Source organism: Malus domestica, chromosome 09 (genome assembly GCF_042453785.1).
Source record: "Malus domestica chromosome 09, GDT2T_hap1".
NCBI classification, from domain to species: domain Eukaryota; kingdom Viridiplantae; phylum Streptophyta; class Magnoliopsida; order Rosales; family Rosaceae; genus Malus; species Malus domestica.
This window is the reverse complement of record NC_091669.1, coordinates 34,945,327-34,972,949: the sequence shown is the minus strand read 5'-3', so window position 1 is coordinate 34,972,949 and position 27,623 is coordinate 34,945,327. Positions and strand designations below refer to the sequence as shown.

The window sequence follows — 27,623 nt, the reverse complement described above, 5'->3', positions numbered from 1 at the left end:
CATAAATAGATCTATTATTCATTTAATTGATAACATTACTTGACATTGGCCTATTAATAAAATTATTCATGTCATTGATTAACGTAAGACTTAACAGTTACACAAAAGTCGCAAAAAAATGATTTCTTTCGTGTTTAGGGCACATAGCCTGTTTCACTTTGAATGTTGTTTAATTTAGTACACCAAAGAAATGTTGTGATCAAAATAATAATATTGAAGGGGAAAAACAAAACATGGAAAATTTCCTTCGTGCTATCCACATTTATAGCACACCCCTAAATTTATTCACCTGCATCCTTCCCACCTATTATTTCAACTAACTAATTATTAACGACCCCCATTGCCTTCTCCTTTTCTCATAAATACTCATAAATATATTTTGAAGCTACACCGCTCGTGACGTTGTCTCTCACTTCCATACTCGTCCCTCTCCCAGTTATCTCTGTAAGTAATTCATCTCTCTCTCTCTCTCTCTCTCTCTCTCTCTCTCTCTCTCACACACACACACACACACACACACACAAAAGCATGCAAGTTTAGCCAGTCTTGTGCATGGCTAGCTATGTTTAGGCGTGCATTTCGCTTCATAACGATATATACATACATATATATATACGTGCATTTATAAATGGTTATGTTAAGTAATCTGTATTTAAAATGATGGGTTTGGGTGGTCAAATGCCAAGGGTTTTGTTTGTCTGCCAAATTTTGTTTTGTTTGTAGCGTCATGTTTGGTTGGATCGGATGCATATTAAATTCCGGTTGTCAGGATTATTAATTTGTCTCTCAACTCTCAATGTCAAGGGCTCTCATCATCGACTTCGTCGTGTTGCTTTACTATACCTAGGGCTGGAAAAAAATCCCAAAAATCCCAAACCAAACCGAAAAATTCCCGAAACCAAACCGAAAAAATCCCAAACCGAAATTCCCAAAAATTTCGGTACCCAATACCGAACCGATCCCGAAATTTCGGTACGGGAATCGGTCTCAAGTTTTTGGGATTTCGGTATTCCCAAACCGAACCGAAAAAAAAATATATATATTATTTAATTTTTAAATATATATTTAGATCGACAAAGTCCATAGAAAATGAAGGCTTCAATAGTTGCACATATTTCTGTATGAATGATTTAAATCGACAGAGTCTTGCAATTGTAGCATCTACATTTGAATCCAGATTGGCAGTCTTGCAATTGTAGCATCTACATTTAAATTGACATAGTCTTGCAATTGGCACATATTGCAACGGGCTTCTTAGCAGATTGCAGCCCAAAATTGTTAAAAGGTTCAATTTTAGCCCAAAAACATAATATTTTAGTCCAAAAGCCCAAAAGCCTAAAAGCCCAAAATCATTTTGGGATTCCCGATTTGTCCCGAAATCCCGAAACTATTTTGGGATTCCTGAAAATTGGGATTCCCGAAAATTTGGTTTGGGATCGGTATTGAAATTGAGATTCCCGAAATTTTTGGTTTGGGAATCGGGACAAGCGTTTCGGTATGGGATCCCATACCGAACCACCCCTAACTATACCCCTCTCCCTCTCCCTCTCCATTTGCATGTGATTTTTAATTTTAATTTTAATGAATTCATTTGTATTTAAAAAAAAAAAAAGATCTCTCTTTTTTTTTTTTTTTTATTTTTAACAATAGCATTAATGGTTAAATTGTTAATTGTTAATTGTTAAAAAGAAAGGGGATCGGTGAAGTTAGCTCAAAACCTGGGTTAAGTAGCTCAAAAGGCTTTCCTCAAATTCTTTCATTGCATTTATTTACTTTTACTTTTGTTTTAATTTTTTTTTGGTTGGTGAAGCTATAGCTAGTCATAATCTTTTGCTTCCCTATACATTCGCCTCACTCTGCTAAAAAAAACCTTAATCAAAGTCGCTCCTTAATTAGTTGTACCTTCTTTTTTTTTAAGAAAAATTAGTTGTACTTTTCGTCTCGTACTTTTCTGCCTTAACTAGTTAGTTGAAAGTAGTCATGCATATTATGTGCCTGAATCTCGGAGGGCTTGTCAAAAGGTGGCTGATTTTCCGTGGCTTTACGTTACGGCCGGATCATTTTCCCGGCCATCCGGGGATCTCGTGATCATGACCGTTAATCATATATCATGTGATTAATTTTCGTTAGGTACTATTTATATTTAATTTTAAATTTTAAATTTCAAATGATTTCTGATAAATTAACACACACGTGTACAACTCTACCCGTTGTTAACAAACTTTAACTGTGCATAACTTTTTCATTACAAATCCGATTCGGGTCTAATTCATGCTCACACGATCGTAACAATGAGTACTAATTAATTACAATAACAAGAAAAATTAATTAAAGCTGAATAACCACGTCCACATCCACATCACTTTGGCCACAATGACATAAATGTCAATTTACATACTCGGGGAAAAAATTACATATAAATTTAGAGACGGGTCGTCACAATAATCGAAAGCAAGAAAGTATGCTTAAACTTTGCAGACACATATTGCTAAGTATATACAAAGAAATCCGGCAACTAACTAATTTATCCAAAAGGATAAGAAGATGTGACCCATATATCATTGCATATTGTTAACCAATGGGTGAGGATTAACACTAATTATAAGGTCGAGTTATTCAGCTATCTTGGTCTTTTTGGGTGATGGATGTGACTTAACTAAGGTGCGTATGTAATGACTATTGGTTTTTACCGGTGCAACTTCCCCGAGTTGCATTACGTCAATGGTAAATAAGTAATAAAAGCTCTCTATCTGGGTAGGTTTTGCAGACCATCTGCACTTTGAGGTTTGAAGTAGTGCTGTGACTCAGTGAGTCATCGGTTGAGAGAAATGGTTCATTCGGATCTATTAGTAGGATATATATTGACCATAACAAACAAAATTACCAGGCCTTGAGTGACGGATTTCCAAGTTCTAAGGAACTGAGCTCGAGTTAGTAAGTAATGAATCAAGAAATGTTATTTAGGAGAGATTAAATTGCGCCATAAATGTGATTACAAATCCTTATGTTATTTAGAAGGAGTTATTCATAATTGTCTCTTTCATGCCATTTTAATACTCATATATTGTGCACTTCTAATCCTACTGTCTAATATTATGTGATCGTCTTTATTAGTTTGGCATCAGTTCCTTGAACTTGAAATTTTTTTCACCCGAACATGGTCAAAGGGCTTGAAGCTAATTGACCATAAATAGATCTATTATTCATTTAATTGATAACATTACTTGACATTGGCCTATTAAAAAAATTATGTTATGTCATTGATTAACGTAAGACTTAACAGATACACAAAAGTCCCAAAAAAATGATTTCTTTCGTGTTTAGGGCACATATCATGTTTCACTTTGAATGTTGTTTAATTTAGTACACCAAAGAAATGTTGTGATAAAAATAATAATATTGAAGGGGAAAAAAACAAAACATGGAAAATTTCCTTCGTGCTATCCACATTTATAGCACACCCCTAAATTTATTCACCTACATCCTTCCCACCTATTATTTCAACTAACTAATTATTAACGACCCCCATTGCCTTCTCCTTTTCTCATAAATACTCATAAATATATTTTGAAGCTACACCGCTCGTGAAGGTGTCTCTCACTTCCATACTCGTCCCTCTCCCAGTTCTCTCTGTAAGTAATTCATCTCTCTCTCTCTCTCTCTCTCTCTCACACACACAAAAGCATGCAAGTTTAGCCAGTCTTGTGCATGGCTAGCTATGTTTAGGCGTGCATTTCGCTTCATAACGATATATACATACATACATATATATATGTATTTATAAATGGTTATGTTAAGTAATCTGTATTTAAAATGATGGGTTTGGGTGGTCAAATGCCAAGGGTTTTGTTTGTCTGCCAAATTTTGTTTTGTTTGTAGCGTCATGTTTGGTTGGATCGGATGCATATTAAATTCCGGTTGTCAGGATTATTACTTTGTCTCTCAACTCTCAATGCTCTCATCATCTACTTTGTCGTGTTGCTTTACTAAACCCCTCTCCTGTCCATCTGCATGTGATTTTTAATTTTAATTTTAATGAATTCATTTGTATTTAAAAAAAAAGATCTCTCTTTTTTCATTTTATTTTTTTTTAATGATAGCATTAATGGTTAAATTGTTAATTGTTAATTGTTAATTATTAAAAAGAAAGGAGATCGGTGAAGTTAGCTCAAAACCTAGGTTAAGTAGCTCAAAAGGCTTTCCTCAAATTCTTTCATTGCATTTATTTACTTTTACTCATGGAACAAAATGCCGATAATATCGGCGAAATATCGTCGATATTATCGGTTTTTCAAGGGAACGATATTTTTTTTGGTATCCAACGGTTTTCGTCAAACTATCGCGATATTATCGATAATATCGCCGGAGGCTTCGTCGTCGCAACTGCAGCCGAGGTCCCGTCGTCGCAGCTGCCAAGGAGAGGAATGAGGGAGAAGGTTCGAGGGATTGGGGAAGGGGGAAACACACAAAACCTTTCCCGAGGGTTTCGATCTCAGCTCCGGAGCGGCGAGCGGCGTTGGGTGCCTTCTTCGTTCTTCCTGATGACGACGGGCTCCCAGTCCTGCGTGATGGGTCATCTTGACATGGCGATCGGCTGTGGGAGGGGTGTGCGGGGTGTCGGAGATTTCTGGGCTCTCGAGGCGGTCTAAAAGGGCTTTTGGAAGAGAGGCGAGGGGGTGCGTTGGGGGGGGGAGGATACGGGTGGAAGTGTCTGAAAAGATCTGGAAGAAGAAAAAGAAGGGCGAGGGGGAGGACACAGTGGAAGTGTCTGGAAGAAGAAAAAGAAGGGCGAGGGGGAGGACATAGTGGAAGTGTCTGAAAAGAATAAGAAAAGCAAGGGTTTTGGATTGGTGCGTTGGCACCATCTGAAAAGAAGAAGAAAAAGTGGTGGTGCGTTGGCACCATCTGAAAACAAGAAGGAAAAATGTTTGCCAAAAAAAAACAAAAGAAGAAGAAGCAATAATAATTAAAAAAAAAAGGGTTTTGGAATGATGTGCTGCACCATGTGAAAAGAAAAAATAAAAATAATTTTTTAATAGAAAATTGTACAACAAGATTGATTAAAAATTATATATAAATGATTATGGTGTGTTTAGATTTCTTTCATTAATTACTACATATTTTCTACACTCACAATGTTTGTCAGCTCGCTATATAATCAACTTGATAATGTTAAATCCATCATGCAATGCATTTCCTTCCAATTTTTTGTGATAAACTAATAGATAATTGACTAAATAAACATCCTGCAAAGTTTCAATAAAAATTTCCAAGTTTTTCTTACAATTTCCGTGGTTTCTATGTAATTTTTATCGATATCGATATTATCCCGATATTTCCATCGATATTTCCGTGTTTTTGGACTACCGATATTTCCGATATTACCGATATTTAATACCTTGCTTTTACTTTTGTTTTAATTTTTTTGGTTGGTGAAGTTATAGCTAGTCGTAATCTTTTGCTTCCCTATACATTCGCCTCACTCTGCTAAAAAAAACCTTAATCAAAGTCGCTACTTAATTAGTTGTACCTTTTTTTTTTGAAGAAAAATTAGTTGTACTTTTCGTCTCGTACTTTTATGTGCCTGAATCTCGGAGGGCTTTGTCAAAAGGTGGCTGATTTTCCGTGGCTTTACGTTACGGCCGGATCCTTTTATCGGCCATCCAGAGGATCTTGTGATCATGGTCGTTAATTATATATCATAGAGTTATTTTTTGTTAGGTACTATTTATATTTAATTTTAAATTTTAAATTTCAAATGATTTCTGACCGCACGATGTAAGATGAACGGTCATGATCACGGATCCTCCGGATCCCTAGGAAAAGAATCTGGCGAGGATCCTTTTCCTTACGTTACCACCTCATTTTCTAAAATGATGACTCTTGGTTTGGTTTAATTGACCGTTGATTTTGGATGCTTTAGACTCTTGACAAGTATATAGTGCTTCTTCAATCTTCTTAAATTCTGTTTGGACTTCTTGAAGTTTTTTGTTCTTTGATTAGAATGGATATTACTACTCTAAGCTACGATTATGGGGAAGATAAATGTTTGAACTCGAGAGCTTGGCTTATTTTCACACATAAGTTCACATCACATATGGTACTTTGTGTCTGGACTTTTCGGCTGACTGTTAACTCATACGTTCAGGGTTCTTGAAAACCGAAAAAGAATGAAGATTTTCTCCGTTGCAGTGGAGGAAGGAAGAGAAGGCAAGGATGGCAAGCCTTCACTCGGTCCAGTGTACCGTAATTTACTCGCCCAAAATGATTTTCCTCCGCTTGATCGCCAAATTAATTCATCTTGGGACCTCTTTAGGTACTTTCAATTCTCTACCTATAGTATGTCAGATTTACTTGAACGTGTGTAATTTGATTAGACGCTTACTACATTAGTTACCTTCTAATAGTTCATTTCTTTGACAATCTTGATGCGCAGTCTATCTGTCCAGAAGTATCCTGGAAATCGAATGCTTGGATGGCGTAAAATGGTTGATGGGAAGGTGAAGTACATTTTAAAGTTTTTAAGTAATGCACTGATAATTTACCACCATCACATCCAGTAAAAAATGGAAACTGAGTTTTGACTTTATTACTGTGTATGCTCTTTAGCCAGGGCCTTACACTTGGAAAACATACAAGGAGGTTTATGACGAAGTTCTGGATGTTGGTTCTGCATTGCGATTATCCGGTGTTGAACCTGTAAGTTCACATAATATAATTCAAGGGGATTTCAATTTGAGTAGTCAGTGGTTGTTGATTTTGAAAACTGAAACTAGTCTCGTTTTTGGATTTGACGACGGAATAGGGTTCCCGGGTTGGGATTTATGGTGCAAATTGTCCTCAGTGGATTATGGCAATGGAGGTTGGTGTTTGGTTTCGTCTTCAATCTCTTTTTTCATTTGTTAATTTCTTATATATGTGTGTATATATATTTATGTTTTATTCATTATGTTTGATTTGTATGATCAACCATGTGATGATCAACTTGTTTAAATTTTCTGTAGGCTTGTAATGCTCACAGTTTGATTTGCGTGCCTCTCTACGATACCCTTGGTAATTAATATTCGTAAATAATCACAGTGATTCTTTTTACTTGCTGTTTGGAGGGGTTCATTGATGTCAAGAGATTCAGTTGAACTTCTCTCAAGTGATCAGGAATGTGTTGATGCAGGTCCAGGAGCTGTAAACTTTATTATAGATCACGCAGAGCTTGACGTTGTTTTTGTCCAAGATAAGAAAGTGAAAGAAGTGAGAAACAAATATCTCGATCTGCATTTTTATCAAATCTTAAATTCCACATAATCATTTTCACAAGCACTAGATGGTTCTGATTTGATACAACTTCTTTACTTTGCAGCTACTGAAACTTGATTCTACATCTTCTAAACGAATAAAAGGTAAGAATGACTGGATTAGTTCATGTTCCCTACATCTGCTCAAAGACCTTGTGCTGAGTTTGTTTGTGTTTACAGCTATGGTCTGCTTCAGTTCAATGACGGATGAAGAGAAGAACAAATCAGTGCAGATTGGGATAAAACCGTACTCATGGAATGAGTTCACGGAGATGGTTGGTTTCTCTATGTTAACCAGCATAACTATTTTTATTTTTTCTTTTGTGTTTCTGTTTAGGCCCAAAATATTGGTTTGGGCCGAGTGTAGAATCATTCTCGGCTCGGAAGGATTTATTTAAAAACTGCTAGGGGTCGTCTTGTTCATGGGCCGCATGGTTAGGGTCGTTTGAATCCTAGTAGGAAAAGGAATGGCCTGGATAAGGAAGAGGCGGGGGAAGTTCTGCCGTTAACAGAAATCCTGGTGTGATAAGGAGTCCCGGTGAGATGAGGAGGTCGAGACACATTTTGAATACGGCCTGATAGAAAGGTTAGGTCCAAAATCCTGATGGGAGTAGGAGTACTCGAGATGGTGTTTGATTAGAAGAAGAAGTCCTAATCCGAGTAGGGTTTAACTACTCGGATTAACTCTACTTAGGAAGTATCTGATGCTATAAATAGAAGCGGCTGTGCATTGTTCAACCCCTTCCAATTCAACACACAATTGCCCAGCGCAAACTCTCTCAACAACTTTGAGCACAGTGCTCTGTGCTCTCTCTCTCAGCCCGCGGTTTCTGCTGGTCTCTTTCTCCCCCCTGACTTTTGTCAGTCTCCCCTCTCTCCTATTCTCACGCTGCCTTATCCCGTCTGACCTCTCTCCACGTTCCCCCGCGCCTGCTCTCCCTTTGACTTCTTTTATTCTTTTCCGCCCTCTGTGCTTGTCTTTCACGCTGCCAAAGGCAGCCCTCCTCTTTCCTCTCTTGGCAAGTCCCTGACTTGCCCCCCCCCCCCGTACTGACCTCTCTTCCCTCGCCCTCTTTCACTCTGCCCAAAGGCAGCTCTTTCCTTTCCCTCACTCCGACTTCTGTCCGTGTGGACTCCCCCCTTCTTTCCGCTGTCCCCCTCTTCCTGCACGCTTTCTCCCCCTTATTATTCTTCTTCTATCTCACCTAACTCTGTCCACTTCATCTTATTTTCTGCCATTCTTTTTGTTCCACTACCTTCCCACTGTCTTCTTTCCTCGTCTATGCTATTATTCCCCCTTTTGTTTGTCCCTTGCTGACCTGCTTTCCTCCAGCTGCAAAGGCAGCTCCTTTTAATTTTTTATTCCTTCTTTCTGTTTATTATTTAAAACTCATTTGTGCTATTTTTATTTTCTTTGCATAACAGATCCTATAAACACAAAAATAACGTAAATAGCTCAAAAATATAAGGAACTAACTAAGAAAAGACGAGTGAATTTGAAGTAAAAATATATATAAATATGATCCGATCAAATACCCCCATACTTAGCTTTTGCTAGTCCTCGAGCAAAACAAAGAAAACATGAAAAAGTAATAACATGAAAAACATTAGTTTCCCCCTATGTGACCCTCATAGAATTTCATTCAAGAAAACAAATCATCAAGAACCATAGCTAGCATCAAGGAACTAATCCAAGTTCATCTTCCTTATTCAAATATTAGCAATAATCTTTAAATCATCCTTGAAGTGTAGTGTGTGAGATAGCCATGCTAATGCAATTTCAAGTTTTTATTTTTAAAATCATCATATGCAAACTAGCGACCTTCTCACGGGATATGCACTCAATCACACATGTGTTTAGTTTTAATGTGTTTCGCTCAAAGAATCAAATGTGAAATTTCTACCATAAGCTTGCATAAAGATCTCATCTCCACAATCATAATTGCAAAACTTAAATCAAGAGGACTTTTATTGGATGTAATGAGGCTTAGGGATAGGGTTATTGAAACGAAAGAATAGGAAAACACAAGTTCCAAGCTACATTGCAAGCAATTCTTTTGTTTAGATTTATAAGAACTCAATCTTTCCAGCGATTCTTCTAGCACCTCCAACCACACCCTTAACTGAAACTTGAAAAACTTTTTATTTTCTTTGTATACAATCTTTCTTTTTCTTTTTCTTTTTTTTTTTTTTTTTTTTTTTTTTTTTTTTTTTAATACAAACATGAAATACCCCCACACTTATTCTTTTGCCAAACACCTTCAAAGTACTTCACAAACATTTCTCATAAGACAATCTCGCATTGCTCGCTTGGAAAGGGTAAGGAAAAATGTTTCAGGTATAAGGGTAGACATATCTGGTGATAAGAAATAAAAGGCTCAACATACACGGCTCAAATTGGCAATCTAATGATATCATTTTTCTTTGGGAAACATGGTTATTTGGGCCATGGTGGTAAACCTAATGCCTCTATCATTTCCAAGTTCATGCAATCAATGACAAACATTTCGAAAGATCGTTACGCAAGTTCTAGAGATGTATCTCACATAAGTTCATCACACATGAAAGAATAGGAGTGTATGAAAAATGCACACACTTTCAATAGGCTCAAAAACTCACATAGGATGTATATGGTCACTAAATTCACATATGAAGCTTTAAGTCATACTTTAGTTTCACATTAACAAGGCTATGTGCATTTGGTTTTTCAAAGATGATCAAACATGTACAAAACTAACAAGAGAATTAGGAATTTCACAAAACACATGTTAACCAAGTTCTTGATGATCATGGTTCAAATTTGATCCAATTATATCATTGGGTCGGGAAACTAACAAAAATCTAATTCAAAACAATAAGGAAAACAAGACAAATTTTTTTTTTTTTTTTTTAATGAAAACAAAACTAATTAAGAAAACAAAAAGCAACAACACAGAAACAAATGAAACCAGTTCGTAGTTTGAAGGTACAAAAAATTTCAATTTGGTCATTTTTTATACTCTTTACCCCCAAACTTAAACTGGACATTGTCCCCAATGTCAGAAAACACTATAATGCAAATAAAAATAAAATAAATAAATAATAAGAAACAAAATAAAACAATTGGACTGAAAACTTCCCTAATTTGCAGTAAAATCAAGCGATGACCCCCAAGCTAAAATTCTGCAATCAACTTCAAGGGTGGAAATAACCAAAAGTTCCTGCAAAGAAAAGAAATAATTCAGTTAAATAACACAAGAAAATATTGCAAACGAAAAATTGAAAATCACGATAAAAGACGATGAATAGAACTAATAAGTGATCATTGGTCGTGCTTGTTGACTTTCCACAGCTTTCCTCTTGAACGGGGTGACACTTAGCTTTTTACTTGCAAGTGATGATTTGATGATATTGTACGGCGAAGCTTTGCTCTTTGGTGATGTTGCAGTTCCTTATTTGTTCTCCAAGCAGATGTGGCAGCTTCTCTAGTTCTTCAGCTCGGACTCCTTGTGCTGGGTTGATTGTACGAGCTGCATTCTTCTCTGCTTGTTTCTTCTGTACGTTGTCTCCACATGCTGCTGGTATCATTTTCGCTTGCCTTATCTGTTCTTCAGGTAGATGTGGCAGCTTCTTTGGAAATACATCAGCAGTGGAAGACGAGTACTCGAGAGCAATTTCTCCATGTCCTGCAGGTTAGAACAAAGACAAGGAAAAGGACATGGAGAATGCATGATATGAGATACTCTTGCTTTCAACCTTTATGATATGAAATACTTTTGCTCTGGATGGGTTGGTTGCAGGGGTATCCCAGGGAATGAGGAATACAGTGTGACACGAGAGGGTTCTTTGGGAATGCATTCTCGGAGATGAAGAAGTGCTGAGAGGGTGTGCCTTTGCTGTGGAAGGCGAAGGCAAATACTTATAGGACTTTTCTTCACAACCGGAACTATTCCCTCACTCATTGTCGGTAGCCGGTGGATGGATGAATAGTACAAATTACGCGCTTTCTGACAAAGCTGCCCGTAATTTCCGTAAAGCTGCAAGTTGCATGTGACGAGTGACGACACGTCTAGACAAATTGATCTTTTGAAATCCGGGTTTCGGCTCGTGGTTTCTGAGCAAGCCCATTTTTTTAGAAATGAAACGCCTCTTTTGAGAAAAGAATCCGGCTTTTGAGAAAGGAAACTCCTCTTTTGAGAAAAGAATCAGGCGTTTGAGAAAGGAGCCCCGACTCTTTGATTTGCGAGAGGACGCTTCTCTGAGGAGCGCCTCTTTGATTTCTTCTTTTTATAGAGGCGTTAATTTTGTTCCACAACACACTTGAGCTCCATCCTGTAAACACTCCCTCCTGTAAACTTCCAAAATCTTAATCAGTCCGACTCTCTTCTTTCTTCACCACCTTCAGAAAATGTCTGGCCCTTCCGATTGTCGTTTTGACTTGAACATTGGTGAAGAGGCAGCTCCGCCCTCACCAGACAACATATGGCGCCCATCTTTCATATCCCCTACTGGTCCTCTCACCGTTGGGGATTCGGTGATGAAAAATGACATGACCGCTGCAGTGGTGGCCCGGAACCTTGTCACCCCCAGAGATAACAGACTGCTCGCTAGACGATCTGATGAATTGGCGGTTAAGGAGTCTCTGGCTCTTAGCGTGCAGTGTGCCGGTTCCGTGTCCAACATGGCCCAACGCCTATTTGCCCGAACCCGTCACGTTGAATCGTTGGTGGCTGAAATACAGAGTCTCAAAGAGGAGATTAGAGGACTCAAGCATGAAAATAAACAATTGCATAAGCTTGCACACAGTTATGCCACAAACATGAAGAGGAAAATTGACCAGCTGCAGGAAAATGATGGTCAGATTTTACTTGATCACCGAAGGTTTGTGGGTTTGTTCCAACCGCATCTGCCTTCGTCTTCTGGAGCGGCATCGCGTAATGAAGCTCCAACTGATCAACCTCTGTTGCCTCCTCCTTCTGTGGCCCCGCCGACTGTTGAAGCACCGCCGACTACTGAAGCACCACCTGACCAATGAATGCTATTAGTTTACACATCATTGTAAAATATTTTTACTTTTATGTTTTTTTTTTTTTTTTTTTTAAATTATATGTAAATTAATGTAGAAAGACTTTGGTTAACCTTCCCCCACACTTAAACTAAATAACACAAACTTACAGAAATTAACCAAATAACACAACTAACTAAACAAAACAAAATGAAAGCAGTAAAGATAAGGGTGTAAGAATTCAAATCTGATTTGGTTAGCGATTCCAAAGTCTCCCTTCGTTGAATGCTTGGGTTGCCTCCCAAGAAGCGCTTGATTTAACGTCTTTAGCTGGACGAATCTTTCCTTTAAACTCCCTTCGGCTCCAAAGCATGGAATTTATCTTTTAATGGGAGGTGATACTTGAAATGATTCGGCAATGGTTTAAATTCAAGAGTGGGTGCCTGAATCATCAAAATCAGAAAAATGTTAGTATAAATAAAAATTAAAATTGGAGAAGATGGCTTACTTTCTTTTTCCGACACAAACTCAATGACAAACACCACATCTTTGAACATTTCTGGGATTTTGAACTTGGCCAAGTTTACTATGATGGTTGTGGCTTGTCCCGGGTCATCAAACTCAACTGCTTTGGGCTTGATTGTCTCATGCACAGCCCCTTGGATGAATTCTTGATCTGCTTCAACCACTTCATTCTCTTGAATCGTTCTTCTTGGGAAACAAAGGCCTTTGAAATATTCAACACGATCTAGAACTTGCTTTGTTGCACCAAGAATTGGAATATCCTTTTGTACCTTTGGAAGAGCTTCCACAATGTCTTTTTCACTCTCTTCTTGCTTGGGAATCAAAAACCTGCTAGGAAAAAGGACATTGGGAGGAATATCATTAGAATGAAGTGAATTTAGAACTCCCTCACCTGAGTTGGATGACATAGGGATTTGAGGAGCTTGCAGTAAGAATTCTTCTAAACTGCCCAGGTCGTCCTCCTCCTCTTCTGCTTGCAGCAGCAATTCATCTATGTTCGGGCTGTGTTTGGATGGTTCTGGGACGGCTTCATCCTTCATGTCACCTTCCAAAGTGATGGCATCGTGGATTTCAAAATCTTCCTTCGAATTTTCAACAGTTGAGCTGGAGAGTTCACTTTGCTCTTGAATTTGTACCATGAATTCCATAATCTCTCCCATTTGACTCATCAATTTATCCAACTTCTTGTCTTGATTTTGTTGGTCCTGCGTCAAAGAGGTTAGTACTTGAAGAATTTGATCACTATCCATGGACATACTTGAATTTGATTGGAATTGTTGTGGGGTATGCGGTGGTGGCTGCATAGGCGTTAAATAAAACTCCTCAGATTGCTGCCAATATCCATCTTGTTGAGCCTCCTTGGCTTGATTTTGTGAGCCCTGCACCAAAGAATTTAATTCATCAAAAATTTGATTATAATTTATTGACGAACCTGAGTTTGATTGAGCATATTGCATAGGTTTTGAATAGAAATCCTCCTCTTGCTGCCAATATCCCTCTTGTTGGAATTGTTGAGGTTCCCCCCACATATAATTTGAATGATCTCTCCAAGCCGAATTGTAAGCGTTGGAAAACTAGTTGTTGCTTGGTTGATCATAGCCTTGATAACCCCAAGCATCTTCATTGGCAGAAAATTGAGGACTTTGATATCCTTGCCCATAGGGCACATCAAGTGTAGGGACACTTGGCATTGTGGTCCGTTCGGCATTATGAGTCAATTGAGCAGTGAGCTGTGCCAATTGAGCTTGAATGGTCGCAAGTGCCATGTCTCGCTCCATTTGTACCTAAAATCAAATATCAAAAGTAAAATTCACTTTATTTCTGTTTTAATAATGTGTAATTAAATTTATTTTGGCTAGAGGTTAATTCAAAGCCATGAATATATTTGTAATATGAATTGATTACCTTCAGTTGTGATTTCTGAGTTGTGATTTAATTTGCTTAACTGCTTGATTTATAACTTATTTTTGTATGTCGATTAAGGATGCATACTTAATTTACATGCATGAATTTGATGCTAGAATATAAGTGAATTTCACCTAATCGTTATGAACTTATATTCACAAGTAGTGAAGGTTGCTAGTCACAATCACGTTAAGTAAATTCTTGGCATAAGTTTCATGCAAATCATAGTAACGAGTGCCTCGTCAATGCTTATGTTTTTCATAGAACTTAATGATTCTTGCTTGTATCTCTATTATGCAATTCATGTAGGGAACTTGTAGGGAATGTTCTGGGTTGTCGTATGCAATCATCCAACCCAATAACATTGTGGAAAAACTGAGGGTTAATTAGTGCAATTCACGGTTAATTTGGGGCGTTGAGATTTACAATTTATTGAAAGAACAACTGAAAATCAATTTAGGTTGCATATGTGTCATGTGTGGAGAAGAACCCTCTAGCTAATCCGTCACTTATCATTTCACCTTAATTTCATGCTTTTGTTAATTCTGTAATTTATTTAAGTTTAATTTACTTCTCGTCAAAACCAAACTACCCCCATTATTAAATTATATTATTTAGTTAGTTTTCATTGTTGTTAGTCTTTTAATTCAATTTCCGTCCATTTCAGTTCCTAGTGCAAAATTTGATTGTTTTCATTATTTTGAGTCATTCTAAGTGTGTTTCGAGTTATTAGAGTTTTTAGCCTAGTTTTGTGTCCTTGAGTCTTGTTTAATATTTTTAAATTAATTTAGGATAGATTAGCAATCCCTCCTAATCCCCGGCCTAGAACGATACCCTACTTACATCTATACTACAATTGTCAAAAAGAGGGTTTAATTTGTGTGTCAAGTAATTCTCACATCAAATTTTGGCAGGATTTAACCGAGAGAGAAGGCAGCTTGCTGCTTCTCTTTTTCTCCTCCCCGAGGCTCACGCTGCTCGCCAGTCCGAGTCCTCTCTGTTCCGTGTGTTTTCTGCGCGCCTTCCCTCTATATTTTATTTCTGTTTTCTTGAGCACAGTGCTCTGTGCTCTCTCTCTCAGCCCGCGGTTTCTGCTGGTCTCTTTCTCCCCCTGACTTCTGTCAGTCTCCCCTCTCTCCTATTCTCACGCTGCCTTATCCCGTCTGACCTCTCTCCACGTTCCCCCGCGCCTGCTCTCCCTTTGACTTCTTTTATTCTTTTCCGCCCTCTGTGCTTGTCTTTCACGCTGCCAAAGGCAGCCCTCCTCTTTCCTCTCTTGGCAAGTCCCTGACTTGCCCCCCCCCCCCCCCCCGTACTGACCTCTCTTCCCTCGCCCTCTTTCACTCTGCCCAAAGGCAGCTCTTTCCTTTCCCTCACTCCGACTTCTGTCTGTGTGGACTCCCCCCTTCTTTCCGCTGTCCCCCTCTTCCTGCACGCTTTCTCCCCCTTATTATTCTTCTTCTATCTCACCTAACTCTGTCCACTTCATCTTATTTTCTGCCATTCTTTTTGTTCCACTACCTTCCCACTGTCTTCTTTCCTCGTCTATGCTATTATTCCCCCTTTTGTTTGTCCCTTGCTGACCTGCTTTCCTCCAGCTGCAAAGGCAGCTCCTTTTAATATTTTATTCCTTCTTTCTGTTTATTATTTAAAACTCATTTGTGCTATTTTTATTTTCTTTGCATAACAGATCCTATAAACACAAAAATAACGTAAATAGCTCAAAAATATAAGGAACTAACTAAGAAAAGACGAGTGAATTTGAAGTAAAAATATATATAAATATGATCCGATCAATAAGGAGTCCCGGTGAGATGAGGAGGTCGAGACACATTTTGAATACGGCCTGATAGAAAGGTTAGGTCCAAAATCCTGATGGGAGTAGGAGTACTCGAGATGGTGTTTGATTAGAAGAAGAAGTCCTAATCCGAGTAGGGTTTAACTACTCGGATTAACTTTACTTAGGAAGTATCTGATGCTATAAATAGAAGCGGCTGTGCATTGTTCAACCCCTTCCAATTCAACACACAATTGCCCAGCGCAAACTCTCTCAACAACTTTGAGATTTTTTATTTTCCCTTTTCGCTGACACATCTTCCGTTGGCATCAACAACACTGTGAAAGCAACCGGTGATATCTTTAGTCGGCATAGATAGCTCTGTCGTCATAGAATCAGCCGATCTCGCAGCATCTTCCGTTGGCATCAACAATACTGCGGCGAGGACGGTTGGTTACCTATCCAAGTCTCGGTCGAGAAGGATTTCCGAATCATTATTGATCGAGGTCACCTCATTAGCCTTCTTGGCGAAGTGAGGTGTTACAGCTTACTGAGCTCGGCGCATTGCACGCTGGGTTATTTTATGATTGGATACTCTCAAGTGGGATTTAGAGTTCGGCATTCAAACGGCCGAACCACGTTCACTATTAAGACTTATATCCGCTTTGAGTATTTGTGCTCTTACACTTTGGTGTCGATTCGGTGTGAGTTTACTCTGACGAATACCATCACTGTGACCGAATCCGACGACGACGATTTGTGAACTTCATAAGAATAGTAGCCTTGTCTTCAGGTTCGAGAACCCAAGAGGTCGAGACTTGTTCCTTCCTCGGCCGCAATCGCAAGACGCAGAAGTCAATTGCGCACCCAACGCAACATCAACAAATTTTACTCCTCGGCCGACGAGTTGGCACACCCCGCATTCACCGAAGGACGTAGTTAGCTCGTAGATTACTCGGCCTGTGCGCCACGTAGGCTTGGTAGTTTTTAGAGTCAACAGTTTCATAGCAACAAGGAAAGGAACCCTTGCACTATTTTGAAATAGACCAATACTAGCAATGTTTTCTTTTAATTGCTACTCCTTTCGCTTTTTCACCCAGTTATGAATAGAGTTTTTTGTTTTCAGGGTAAACAAAATCCGTCGGAGATTGTTCCACCAACGACAGATAATATTGCTGGCATTATGTACACAAGCGGCACCAGCGGAGATCCTAAAGGAGTTGTGATAACACATGAAAATGTTGCATATGGAGTGAGAGGGATTGATCTCTTTATGGAACAATTTGAAGACAAGGTAAGTATGTGTTACCATTTCCTGTCTTTTTCAAGCGGTACCTAATTACCTTGTTAGCTCATAATAATTTCTGTTATAATGACTTGTGCATTAATTTATGATGTTGAGTAGATGACAGGGGATGATGTCTATCTATCTTTCCTTCCCTTGGCTCATATCCTCGACCGCGTGATTGAGGAGTATTTTTTCCGCAATGGTGCTGCTGTTGGCTATTATCATGGGGTATGCTACCTGAGTTTTTTGTATCTTGTTGGGAGATTATAAAACAAATCCTTCATATATCATCTTAACGAAAAATCCTACCATAAACTTCCCAACTCTGTTAATTATGTTTGCATTGATTCTCTAATTGAAGGATCTTAATGCACTGAGGGATGACATGGTGGAGTTAAAGCCAACGCTTCTTGCTGGGGTACCTCGAGTTTTTGAAAAAATACATGAAGGCAGGAAGAAGTTTTGCTTTTCTGTCTGCCTGCAGAATTAAACTATACATTTTTGCGGATTTCAGATATGTGTAATAATTCAAACTCACCTGTATTTCAGGTATAAAGAAAGCAGTGCTAGAGCTTAATCCAAGAAGAAGGAAGATTTTTGACATTCTCTACAAATAGTAAGTAGGCCTCCAACTTTATTAATTGTACATCACTTACGTTCGAAGCTAACATCTTTCTTTTGTTATACAGCAAACTTGCTTGGATGAATAGGGGGTATAAAAACAAATACGCATCGCCCATAGCGGATCTGCTGGCCTTCAGAAAGGTTGTATTTTTATTTTTCATCTGATTAATAACTTTTATTTCAAAGGGAAATATCCGCACACAACAATAGTCTTACCTTATGTTGTTAACGTTTTTAGGTCAAAGCTAGGTTGGGTGGTCAACTTCGACTTATAATATCTGGAGGTGCACCCTTGAGCTCTGAGATCGAAGAATTCTTGCGAGTTACCTGCTGCGCATTCGTAGTCACAGGCTATGGTAAAGAACTCTGTTTTTAGCAGTAAACAGTATTTATGAAAATTAAGCATACATAAATCTACTACGCTTTAGATTAAGTTGTAAATCCCTTTCTAAGAAGAAATTTAGCTAAGTTAATCTCCTTGGTAATATTAGCTAGAATAAGTCCCAGTTAATGTATAGGATAATGTCGTGAATATATCTTGTTTGGACATATATAGCTAAATAGGAATACGGGGACTTTAGCTCAAGTAATTAAGAGCGTTGTGGATAATTCTTTCAGGGTTGACAGAAACTATCGGACCGACAACTCTCGGCTTTCCTGACGAAATGTGCATGGTTGGTGCTGTTGGCACCGTATCTGTATACAATGAGATGCGCCTGGAGGAGGTTCCGGAAATGGGCTACAATCCACTTGGGGATCATCCGTGTGGTGAGATATGTGTGAGAGGGAAGACTGTTTTTGCTGGCTACTACAAAAATCCTGAATTAACAAGAGAGGCCATCAAAGATGGCTGGTTCCACACAGGTTAATTAATTTAATGATCATAATTAATCCTTTTCCAGTAATATAATTTGATTGAAAAAATATATGTATTGATGGGGCATACAACATTTCTCAGGTGACATAGGGGAAATACTTCCGAACGGAGTCATCAAGGTTATCGATAGGAAGAAGAATCTTATCAAACTCTCACAAGGAGAGTATGTTGCACTTGAGTACTTGGAAAATGTTTATGGCGTTGCTTCTATTATTGAAGATGTAAGCATCTAATTCTTTACATGTATGTTTCACGAGCTTATGCTAACGTGCTGTTCAATGAGGCTGCTTTCTTCTTCCTTTTTTTGAAGATTTGGGTCTACGGAAACAGCTTCAAGTCGATGATTGTTGCAGTGGTGGTACCGGAAGAAGAGACCGCCAAGAAGTGGGCTTATTTGAACGGTCACATGGGTTCCTTTTCGGATCTTTGTTCTCTTGATCAGCTAAAAGATCACATTATGGCTGAGCTTAAGTTAATAGCTGAGAGGAACAAGGTAATTATAAGAATCTTAATTAATTAAAAACTAAACCAATATTTTCAAGATGAGGTGTTTGATTAGTGTCATTTGATTTGTTCTCGAACAGCTGAGTGGCTTTCAATACATCAAGGGAATCATCATAGAACCTCGGCCCTTCGACATGGAAAGAGACTTGGTGACTGCAACATTGAAGAAGAAACGAAATCACTTGCTCAAGTATTACCAGGTATACATACTGCATATATGTTCCCTCTTTCGCACTTGCGAAATTACAGTTAATTGCTAATTACCAAGTGCAAAGCAACTGACAACGAAGCATTTTACATGCAGGTTCAAATTGATCAACTCTACAATACCCTGGATGGACGAAAATTTAGTAATTAACGTCGTAGAATTGTTGAAATCAGTAGGGAGGCATATGTGTGGCGGTTCTCCGAGTGTCATCATCACCAGTATAACATAGGAGCTCCATATATATATATATATAGATGTGTGTGTGTATGTGTGTATGTGTGTTTATGTATTATGTATGCATACCGAACTGCTGATGGCATTTTAATGAGTTTTAATCCTGTTGTGTTAGAGTGATAATTAATTTTTTTTTTAATAAAGGAAAACTAATGAAAAGAGCTTAAAAACTTTGAGTTTTAAAGGAATTGACAAAAAGGTGTTGTAAGTGAATAGTAATAGGATTGATTTTTTAGAGTAAAAATATGATTTTTCATTAAAGTGAACAGTAGCGGGAGCTTTTTATTAAAACTCCCTTTTAACAATGCGTTGATCATGAACTTGGATGCTACTTGTTACGTAATTTTGTATTCTTCGAGCTTTTGTTGTTACGCTATAATATAGTCAGAATGTTACTGCAATTATGCTAAAACTCATCTCAACTTTACAACTATACAACTGCTTCCTCTACCTGACTCCAGTTTCAGTACTACTTAGTACATTGTTTTGTGTTTTTGAGCACCTCCAATGGGAGTTAGGCCTTCCACCACAACTAAAAGTTATAAGGGACACCTTTAGACTTCAAGGGGATTTTTGGATCTCTAAATGATACAGCCTAGTTGTTTGTTTTAACTTTATCTAACTTCATTTTATCGTAAATTATGTTTCTAAACATTTCCACAAATCAATTAATTTCGACACCAAATTATTTTTATTTTTTATTTTTATGAAAATGAGTAAACCAATGACTTTATATATTGGCGGGTATACCGTATATGTCATAACTTATGTACGTGGAGAAGTTCTTCTGAGCATATTAGCTGATAAACTACCGCCAGCTTTATACGCTTCCGACAGCCAGTTTCCCTGCATCCCATAACTTCTGTCATGTAAGAGAATGATTGCAGAGTACGTGAGGAATGACCAAGCGCCAATTGCACAGGACCTGTTCGATCAACAGCTAGTGAGAGACGTCGTTTCGTGGAACACCATGTTGTTGGGGTTGCAGAAAGCCAAAAACCCACACGGAGTTAATCGATGTTTCTTGCAAATGAGAAAAGGATTAACAAAGCTCGGTCTGTTTTCGACAAGATGAGCGAAAAGAATGCGGTTTCATGGACTCAAGGACTCGGCCAAATCATTTTACATTTTCAACCTCGCTTGTTGATATGTACGCGAAATGCGGAGATATTGGCACGGCACTTTGCACTTTCAGATCAATGCCAGGGAAAAACCTGACGAAGTAACGTTTGTGAACGCGTTATCGGCATGTGGCTTGCATTCAAGTTTCGAACATGGCGAGTCAGTTGCTAAAGAAATTGACAAACTGGGCCATGCCCATCCTGCAAGTTATTCGACGCTGTCAAACATTCACAGCGAAAGAGGTGTATGGAACAGCGTCCAAGACTTTAGGAAGACGTTGGAAGAGAAAGGCATACGAAAGCAGAACGCTGGTAGCTGGGTCGAATTTCTACATGGAATGAGATGAACAAACACAAGAAATTGACCAAAAACATAATGGATTACGAGGTCCAATTTACACTAACACAACATTTATGCTTGTAAAATAGATTTTCATTGGTCATAAATCAAATAACCACCCCGTGTTACACTTTAATCAAATGTTAAAACTGCCTCTAAATCTTGAATACCATTAAGGCCATCACATCCAATATCATTCAAGAAATGGCACAGAAACAATGCAAGGCCTTTCCCCAATTACAGTGACAATTGAGATGCTCGGAGACGAAAAATGCTGAAATATGCTAACTTCGACCAGCTCTCAATAATTGCTCCTTACAATAATCTGCACATTCCGAAGAATCGGGGTTAAGAACTTCATCTTCTGTTTTTGTTCTCATCCTTGTCCTCCCGCTTCCTGTATAGCTTCTCAAGAACACGCTTGGCCTCACACTGAGGAAAATTCGCCAAATCATAGTAGTGGGGTGCTATATCGATTAGCCTGTAAACATGTAATATTTGGGAGATTAGAAACAGATACACTCACGAGGATGACACAATTTAGATTCACCTTAATAAATGGGTATTTGGAAGGGTGAGAGAGAGAGAGAGAGAGAGAGAGAGAGAGAGAGAGAGAGACTGACCACTCCCCACGAATATCCATCACTGTACGGATAAAATTCCTGCTTGTCAAAACATACTCATTGTAAATCACCCATTCTGGCTTGTGATCCAAGCAATTCGACGGATGCAAATGCACCACCTGCAAATTAAGATCATAATACATATCAGGAGCAAGTACAAACACTGTGACAAGGCAAAAAAGGGGAATAATAGACGGCCTAAATGGAAAGTAAAGAATAATTCTACGTACTTGGTTATCTTTCACTGTCAGATAGTGGCCAGTGTGTTCCAGGTGAGCCACCTGCATGAAATATCCAGCTAGCATGGCCTTTCTTATGTTGATGTAGTAGTCACGACTATTGAATTCAGTACTGCACAGCTTGAGGTTAAATCGGCCCATAATGCGCACTAGCTGCTGCCTGACATTGTCTGCGGACTTCAATGCCCTCTGATTGACAAAGTTCTCATAGCACCACGACGGATCCTCATCTACACCATTAAAATTAAGACTTAAATATGACAACCCACCGGATGATCAACTTCAAATCAGTAATGAAATAATGAGATAAATGTAGTTACTATTTTGCTTGTATGCATGATACACGTTCAGAAGCGTGAGATGATCTCCATCAATGTGCCCGAACCTAGCTTTTGCTTCATCAGCAGCTTTTTGAGCCTCCCTAGGCCGGACAAAGCAATTGGGTACTAAGAAATAAATTGGTTATCACAGACGAGGCCCATGGAACGTTAGCAGATGCATAGAGGCGAGACGACACCATTTGCTTCATGAGATAATACTGAGAAACTGCAACTATATGCATCAGCACTTACTTAAAAATCCATAGGGACAAGCCAACCGGGGGCATGGAACCTAGACAAGACAGTTGCTGATGACAACCTAATTTGACACATTACCACTTCAACCACATGCATAAGCATTTGCATGCAGATGTAGCAGTTAGGACAGTGTTTGCACAAAAGAAAATCTGTACACATAAGAGACTCAAAGGCATGCAATCAAGAATCATGCAGCCCGACTTATCTACTTGATGTAGATAAGAACCAAGTCAGACACAACTGAGAAAGCAATGACAAAATAGAAAATAGAGTACCTGAAAGCATGGCAGATATTGACAAAATTTCATTTGAGCAGCTGAACTCAGGGCTGACTACAAGCATCTTTGACATCTGAGGATCCAATGGGAACTCACTCATAATCTCCCCCAGCTTGGTCAAGTTACCATCATCATCCAATGCTCCCAAATAATTCAAGACCTCTAGTGCTCTCATCAGTGTCTCGGGAGCAGGGGGATCCATAAAATCAAAATGAACCAGATCATCTATTCCTAATTTCTTCAAAGTAAGAACTGTATTTGCAAGGTTGGATCTCAATATTTCAGGATAAGTTTGTGGTTGAAGATCATTCTGGAAACTTTTCTCAGTATAAAGTCTGAAACATTTTCCTGGTTGAGTTCTTCCAGCACGACCTGACCTCTGATGTGCACTTGCCTTGGAAATTGGAGATACCAACAATGATTCAACACGCACTCTTGGGTTATAGACTATTTGTTTAGCAAATCCAGGATCAATAACATAAACAATTCCATCAATAGTCAGAGAAGTTTCTGCAATGTTTGTGGACACCACAATCTTCCTTCCAGGAATTCCACCTTCTTTTACAGGAGGAGGAGCAGGATCAAATATTTTCTGCTGCATAGCTGGAGGTAGAGTTGAATACAGAGGCACCACTTTCACAGGACCAACCTGGTCACCCAGATTTCCATTTTCCTTGTTAATTTTGCGGCATGCATCTTCTATCTCCTCCTCTCCCGTTAGAAAAACAAGTATATCTCCTGGGGTCTCATACATATGAATCTGCACAACCGTTCGAATCGCTGCTTCCAGATAATCCCTTTCAGGTTCCTCAGTGTAAAAAATTTCCACTGGATGAAGCCTTCCAGGAACTTTCATGAGTGGTGCACCGCTGAAATAGCCCTGAAACTTTTCAGCTTCAAGTGTAGCACTCATCACCACCACCTTCAAGTCAGGTCTGTTTCTCAACACTTCCTTCAACAGCCCAAATAGAACATCTGTTGCTAAAGTTCTTTCGTGAGCTTCATCAAGAATTATCACGCTGTATCTTTCTAATAGTGGATCAGTCATTGCTTCTCTTAAAAGCATTCCATCAGTTAGATACCTGCCACACAAAAAATGCATATTATGTAAGTAACTTATCTTTCCCTTGAATCTCGGCTAAATGACTCCCTAAAAGAGTACAAATGATAAAGCAATAAAAAAGAACAGAAAAGATGTTGAGCTTACTTCAACACAGTTCTGGAACTGCTGCAGTCTTCAAAACGGATGCTATAACCGACCTCTTCTCCAATGGTTACATCCATCTCTTCAGCAACACGACGGGATACTGACATTGCAGCCACTCTACGGGGTTGGGTACATGCAACCATCATCTTTTTGCGTTTATCTGAAGATTCTGAATCGACAGCTTCCAAAACAAATTGGGGAATCTGTAAAAGTGGATAGAGAAGTGCCATGGTTAGATGATTTCAACAATTCTCGTTCTTTACATGATCTTCAGCAAGAAAAAAATAGGGGAGAAGATAAAAATCATCTCACAATCAACTTTCTAATAGGTTCATAGAGCATAATATATGATTTATAAAGCCTAATCTCAGAATCACCCAGATTCTGTGTTGTGGTATCTCGTGGAAGATGGGGAAAGCATGGCTAGGCCATATCTAGTTCTAGCCTAAATCTAGTTCTAGCATAGTTTTAGGCTTCGGCCCTAAACTGACCAGAATAATAAATAAAATGTCCCATTTCGCTAAATTTCCTGTAGGCAAGTCCTAGTTGCATTGTGAAAGTAGCATGCATTATGAAGTTCAACCAGATCCTTTTTATTTATAACCGGCCTACAAAGATTCCAACCTTCATGTTCAAATAAGTTAACAGGATTGCCGTAATGATATTAGGGTAAAAGAGCACCCTCGGGCCAAGGGTGACAAATGTGGTTCAGAAAAAAGGTATATCAGGTAGTATCGACCGTCAATAGAGAATTAATTCCCATATGCATCTTTACGGTGTAAAACATAAGACTGCTATTTAAGCTCAACCACTGTTGCATAGCATGACATCTGACATTTAAGAAGCAACCCTCAAATCATTCGGACTACAAGGGTTTTAAATATATCACTGTATTCTTCTCTCTCAACACCACAAAAGCTACTATTATTTCAAATTAACAATACGTGTATTATTCTTTCTAAATATACAAAGTTTGGAACTTTGGAATGTCAATAAAATTCCCTAATTAAAAATCAAATACCTATCGCAATTTGCGGATAATCAAAATATGCATTACCCAAGTTCGAAATTTTCATTCAGCTTCCATTATCTATTCCATGCAACAAAATACACGAAAAGTACAGTAAAAGTTTGAAGAAACGAACCTGCGTGGTTTTACCACTACCAGTCTCACCGACCAAAATGAGAGACTGGCTGGCTTTGAGAGCCTGCAAGAACTCCTCTTTCTGGTACCAAACCGGCAACGTCTTCCTCTTCTCAAGAATCTCATAGTACCTCTGCGAGTACGGCTTTCCCGTCCACCGATTGATCATACTGCTCACAGCGTTTTGGTTGGCAGCAGCTCCACCGCCGCCGTTCGATTTGCTCATCTTCGCCAATGAGATGGAGGTCTCGTCCACCACGTCGAACAAGCTCACCTTCCTCTTCCTCTCCGTACCCATCAATCAAAAACCTAACGGAAAACCCCCAAAATCCTAACTTGGATCCTAACGAAGTCGGATAGGATCCGAATAGAGAGGTTTTCCTTTCGATTTTACTAAATAGCCCTAAATTTCGTAAACACTAGAAGATAGAACAAGATTGAGAATTTCGGGAGAGAAGCTTTTGCGCAATTAATATTATAAGAGGACTGTTAAAAAAAAAATAAAAAATTATAGGAGGGGAAGTTTTCAGAATTACGATTGTGCCCCTCCCACCCTTTTTGTTGTAGACCAGTAAAAGGAGACCTTATCATTTTAATTGAAATGTGTTATTGACATTCCAAAAATCTTATTTTATACGCCTTACAAGTATATTTTTCTTTTCAAATATCAAAAATTTGAAGTATAAAATGAAATTTTTGAAGTACTAATAATAATTCTTTTTCAATTTAGTCCGGCATTAAGTGGGACTGTGGGAGGCCCAATAACTGCATTCATAATACTGAGGAAGGCCCAATCAACGTTTGATGTTAGAGAAATCCTGTTTACACTTCGGAATTGGAATGTGAATAATTTTTTAGTCTTGCGTTTTAAGCGTTTATTAAATTTGGTGTGGAATTAATATACGGATGAACTGTATTCTGCATTATTTACATTACATGTCAGAAATCGGAAAATTGTAAAAAAAAAATTAAAATTAAAATCCGTAATCAAATACCTAAAATTCAAGAATCGGATTAACTAGTAATAAGATCAACGATGAGGACTAGTTGATCCAAGTCCCTTTCCTTACTTCTCATATTTCTAAATTATCTGATTTCTTCAATTTTCCCATTCGGGTTAAGTAAACATGACCTTAAAACCAATATTTCAACACTTAAATTTTCTTGGTCAACCCTGAATTTAGATTTCTTTGGACACCTAAATACATTTAAGAATATACTGAAACTATCCTTTCAATTTGCTTTGGTATAGTTCATTTTGTTAATTTGAAACTTTAGGGGAAAATTGTCACAGCCCGTCCCAAGATTTTCTTATTAAGGACGTGAAAGGACGAAAGTACCCTTGACGTTACTAAGGTATGTGTGTGATATGTTTTGAATATTTCATATTTTCCTAAACTATTGCAAATATTATTTAAGTTGGATATAAAATTGGTATGTTGGATTGTTTGTGTCGTTAAGGAGCTAGGATGAAAATTGATGGTGAGGATTGTGTTGGACCACACAATCACACACGCACACTCCCTGCTCTCTCCCCCTTTCCCTGTGCCTCTCTCTCTCACCCTCGAACGTACGGCCAACGCCAAAAACCTTCAAAACTTCGTGGATCAAAGCAAATAAGGTATGATTCTTCATCCTTTTGATGTTCTGAGTCGATTGGTACTAGTTTTAGGAAGTGAAACCCTCGGAATCGTCGTGAAACCCTGACCCCGAAAATGTGCATTGTTCATGCACACGTGAAATCTTGCATTTCAGGGAATTTCAAGCTCACAGTGAGCTTAAGGACATCCTCACGAGCCTCGGGGTACTTCGTTGGTGACATTTGGACATCGGAGGACCGAGAACAGAGTTTCTCAAAATTTCCGAATTATCGTGCTTCCCCAGGTAAAATCTAGTGAATTTTAGACCTTGAAACTAGTCCATCGTGATTCTACATGTTGAGGGCTTCAAATTGATATAAAATTCGAAGAAAACGGTTGAGAAACGAAGGAGAACAAGCAATTACAAAATTCGCCGGAATCCGGCCACCGGAAAAACCAGTCCGGCGACTGGTTGAGGAAGAAGACGCGCGTGGGGGCGCGTGACAAGCCCAAAATTTTTTCTAAAAATTTCTCGACGTCCGTGACGTCGAGTAGGTTGATGTAGTATATTCATATACCCAAATTGAGCACCATATGAGAAGTTATTTCGAATTATTGGTTATGCGTTTTAATTAACGTTTTTATAGTTGTTTCGCATATAGGTGACACCTATCCCGAGGACGAGCGCATCTAGGGACGTCACGGGGGTTACGACCCATCGACTTACCAGTGAGTGGGCAGTTTTGTTTTCGTATTACCTATATACTACTGTTTTTCCCAGAAAATGCATTTATAT

General features: G+C 38.6%; 2 protein-coding genes and 1 long non-coding RNA gene across 9 annotated transcripts; 1 reads left to right on the top strand and 2 right to left on the bottom strand.

Moving 5' to 3' along the window:
* The first annotated feature begins 366 nt into the window (after window positions 1-366).
* Window positions 367-19,840, top strand: LOC103429387 (long chain acyl-CoA synthetase 1). 3 transcript variants are annotated; one of them, XM_029108685.2, is made up of 21 exons: window positions 367-444; window positions 3,574-3,632; window positions 6,149-6,316; window positions 6,437-6,500; window positions 6,610-6,699; window positions 6,806-6,862; window positions 7,005-7,053; window positions 7,172-7,248; window positions 7,358-7,397; window positions 7,473-7,567; window positions 17,109-17,276; window positions 17,388-17,498; window positions 17,632-17,719; window positions 17,820-17,886; window positions 17,960-18,035; window positions 18,133-18,250; window positions 18,513-18,758; window positions 18,853-18,992; window positions 19,082-19,264; window positions 19,356-19,475; window positions 19,580-19,840. In XM_029108685.2, the coding sequence occupies exons 3-21, from the start codon at window positions 6,171-6,173 to the stop codon at window positions 19,631-19,633; spliced, it is 1,989 nt and encodes a 662-aa protein (XP_028964518.2). In that variant the 5' UTR covers window positions 367-444; window positions 3,574-3,632; window positions 6,149-6,170; the 3' UTR covers window positions 19,634-19,840. The 3 variants fall into 3 exon arrangements, with proteins under 3 accessions (XP_028964518.2, XP_070660844.1, XP_028964517.2); XM_070804743.1 differs by lacking the exons at window positions 367-444; window positions 3,574-3,632 and adding an exon at window positions 5,892-5,934; XM_029108684.2 differs by lacking the exons at window positions 367-444; window positions 3,574-3,632 and adding an exon at window positions 5,907-6,047.
* LOC139187992 (uncharacterized) lies at window positions 388-3,030 on the bottom strand. The gene is made up of 2 exons (XR_011571052.1): window positions 1,532-3,030; window positions 388-843 (listed from the first exon to the last, which is right to left on the bottom strand). It is a non-coding gene; the product is annotated as an uncharacterized lncRNA (long non-coding RNA).
* A 1,409-nt stretch (window positions 19,841-21,249) lies between the features above and the next one.
* LOC103444285 (probable pre-mRNA-splicing factor ATP-dependent RNA helicase DEAH2) lies at window positions 21,250-25,897 on the bottom strand. Of its 5 annotated transcripts, none has more exons than XR_011571049.1 (7): window positions 25,249-25,844; window positions 24,104-24,306; window positions 22,894-23,978; window positions 22,361-22,586; window positions 22,032-22,270; window positions 21,802-21,920; window positions 21,250-21,659 (listed from the first exon to the last, which is right to left on the bottom strand). XR_011571049.1 is itself a non-coding variant. In XM_008383217.4 (7 exons), exons 1-7 carry the CDS (start codon window positions 25,543-25,545, stop codon window positions 21,536-21,538), a joined length of 2,193 nt encoding a protein of 730 aa, XP_008381439.3. In that variant the 5' UTR covers window positions 25,546-25,897; the 3' UTR covers window positions 21,250-21,535. The 5 variants fall into 5 exon arrangements, 2 of the variants coding, with proteins under 2 accessions (XP_008381439.3, XP_017190110.3); XR_011571051.1 differs by having other exon boundaries at window positions 22,361-22,578; XR_011571050.1 differs by having other exon boundaries at window positions 22,361-22,461.
* Window positions 25,898-27,623: the final 1,726 nt, after the last annotated feature.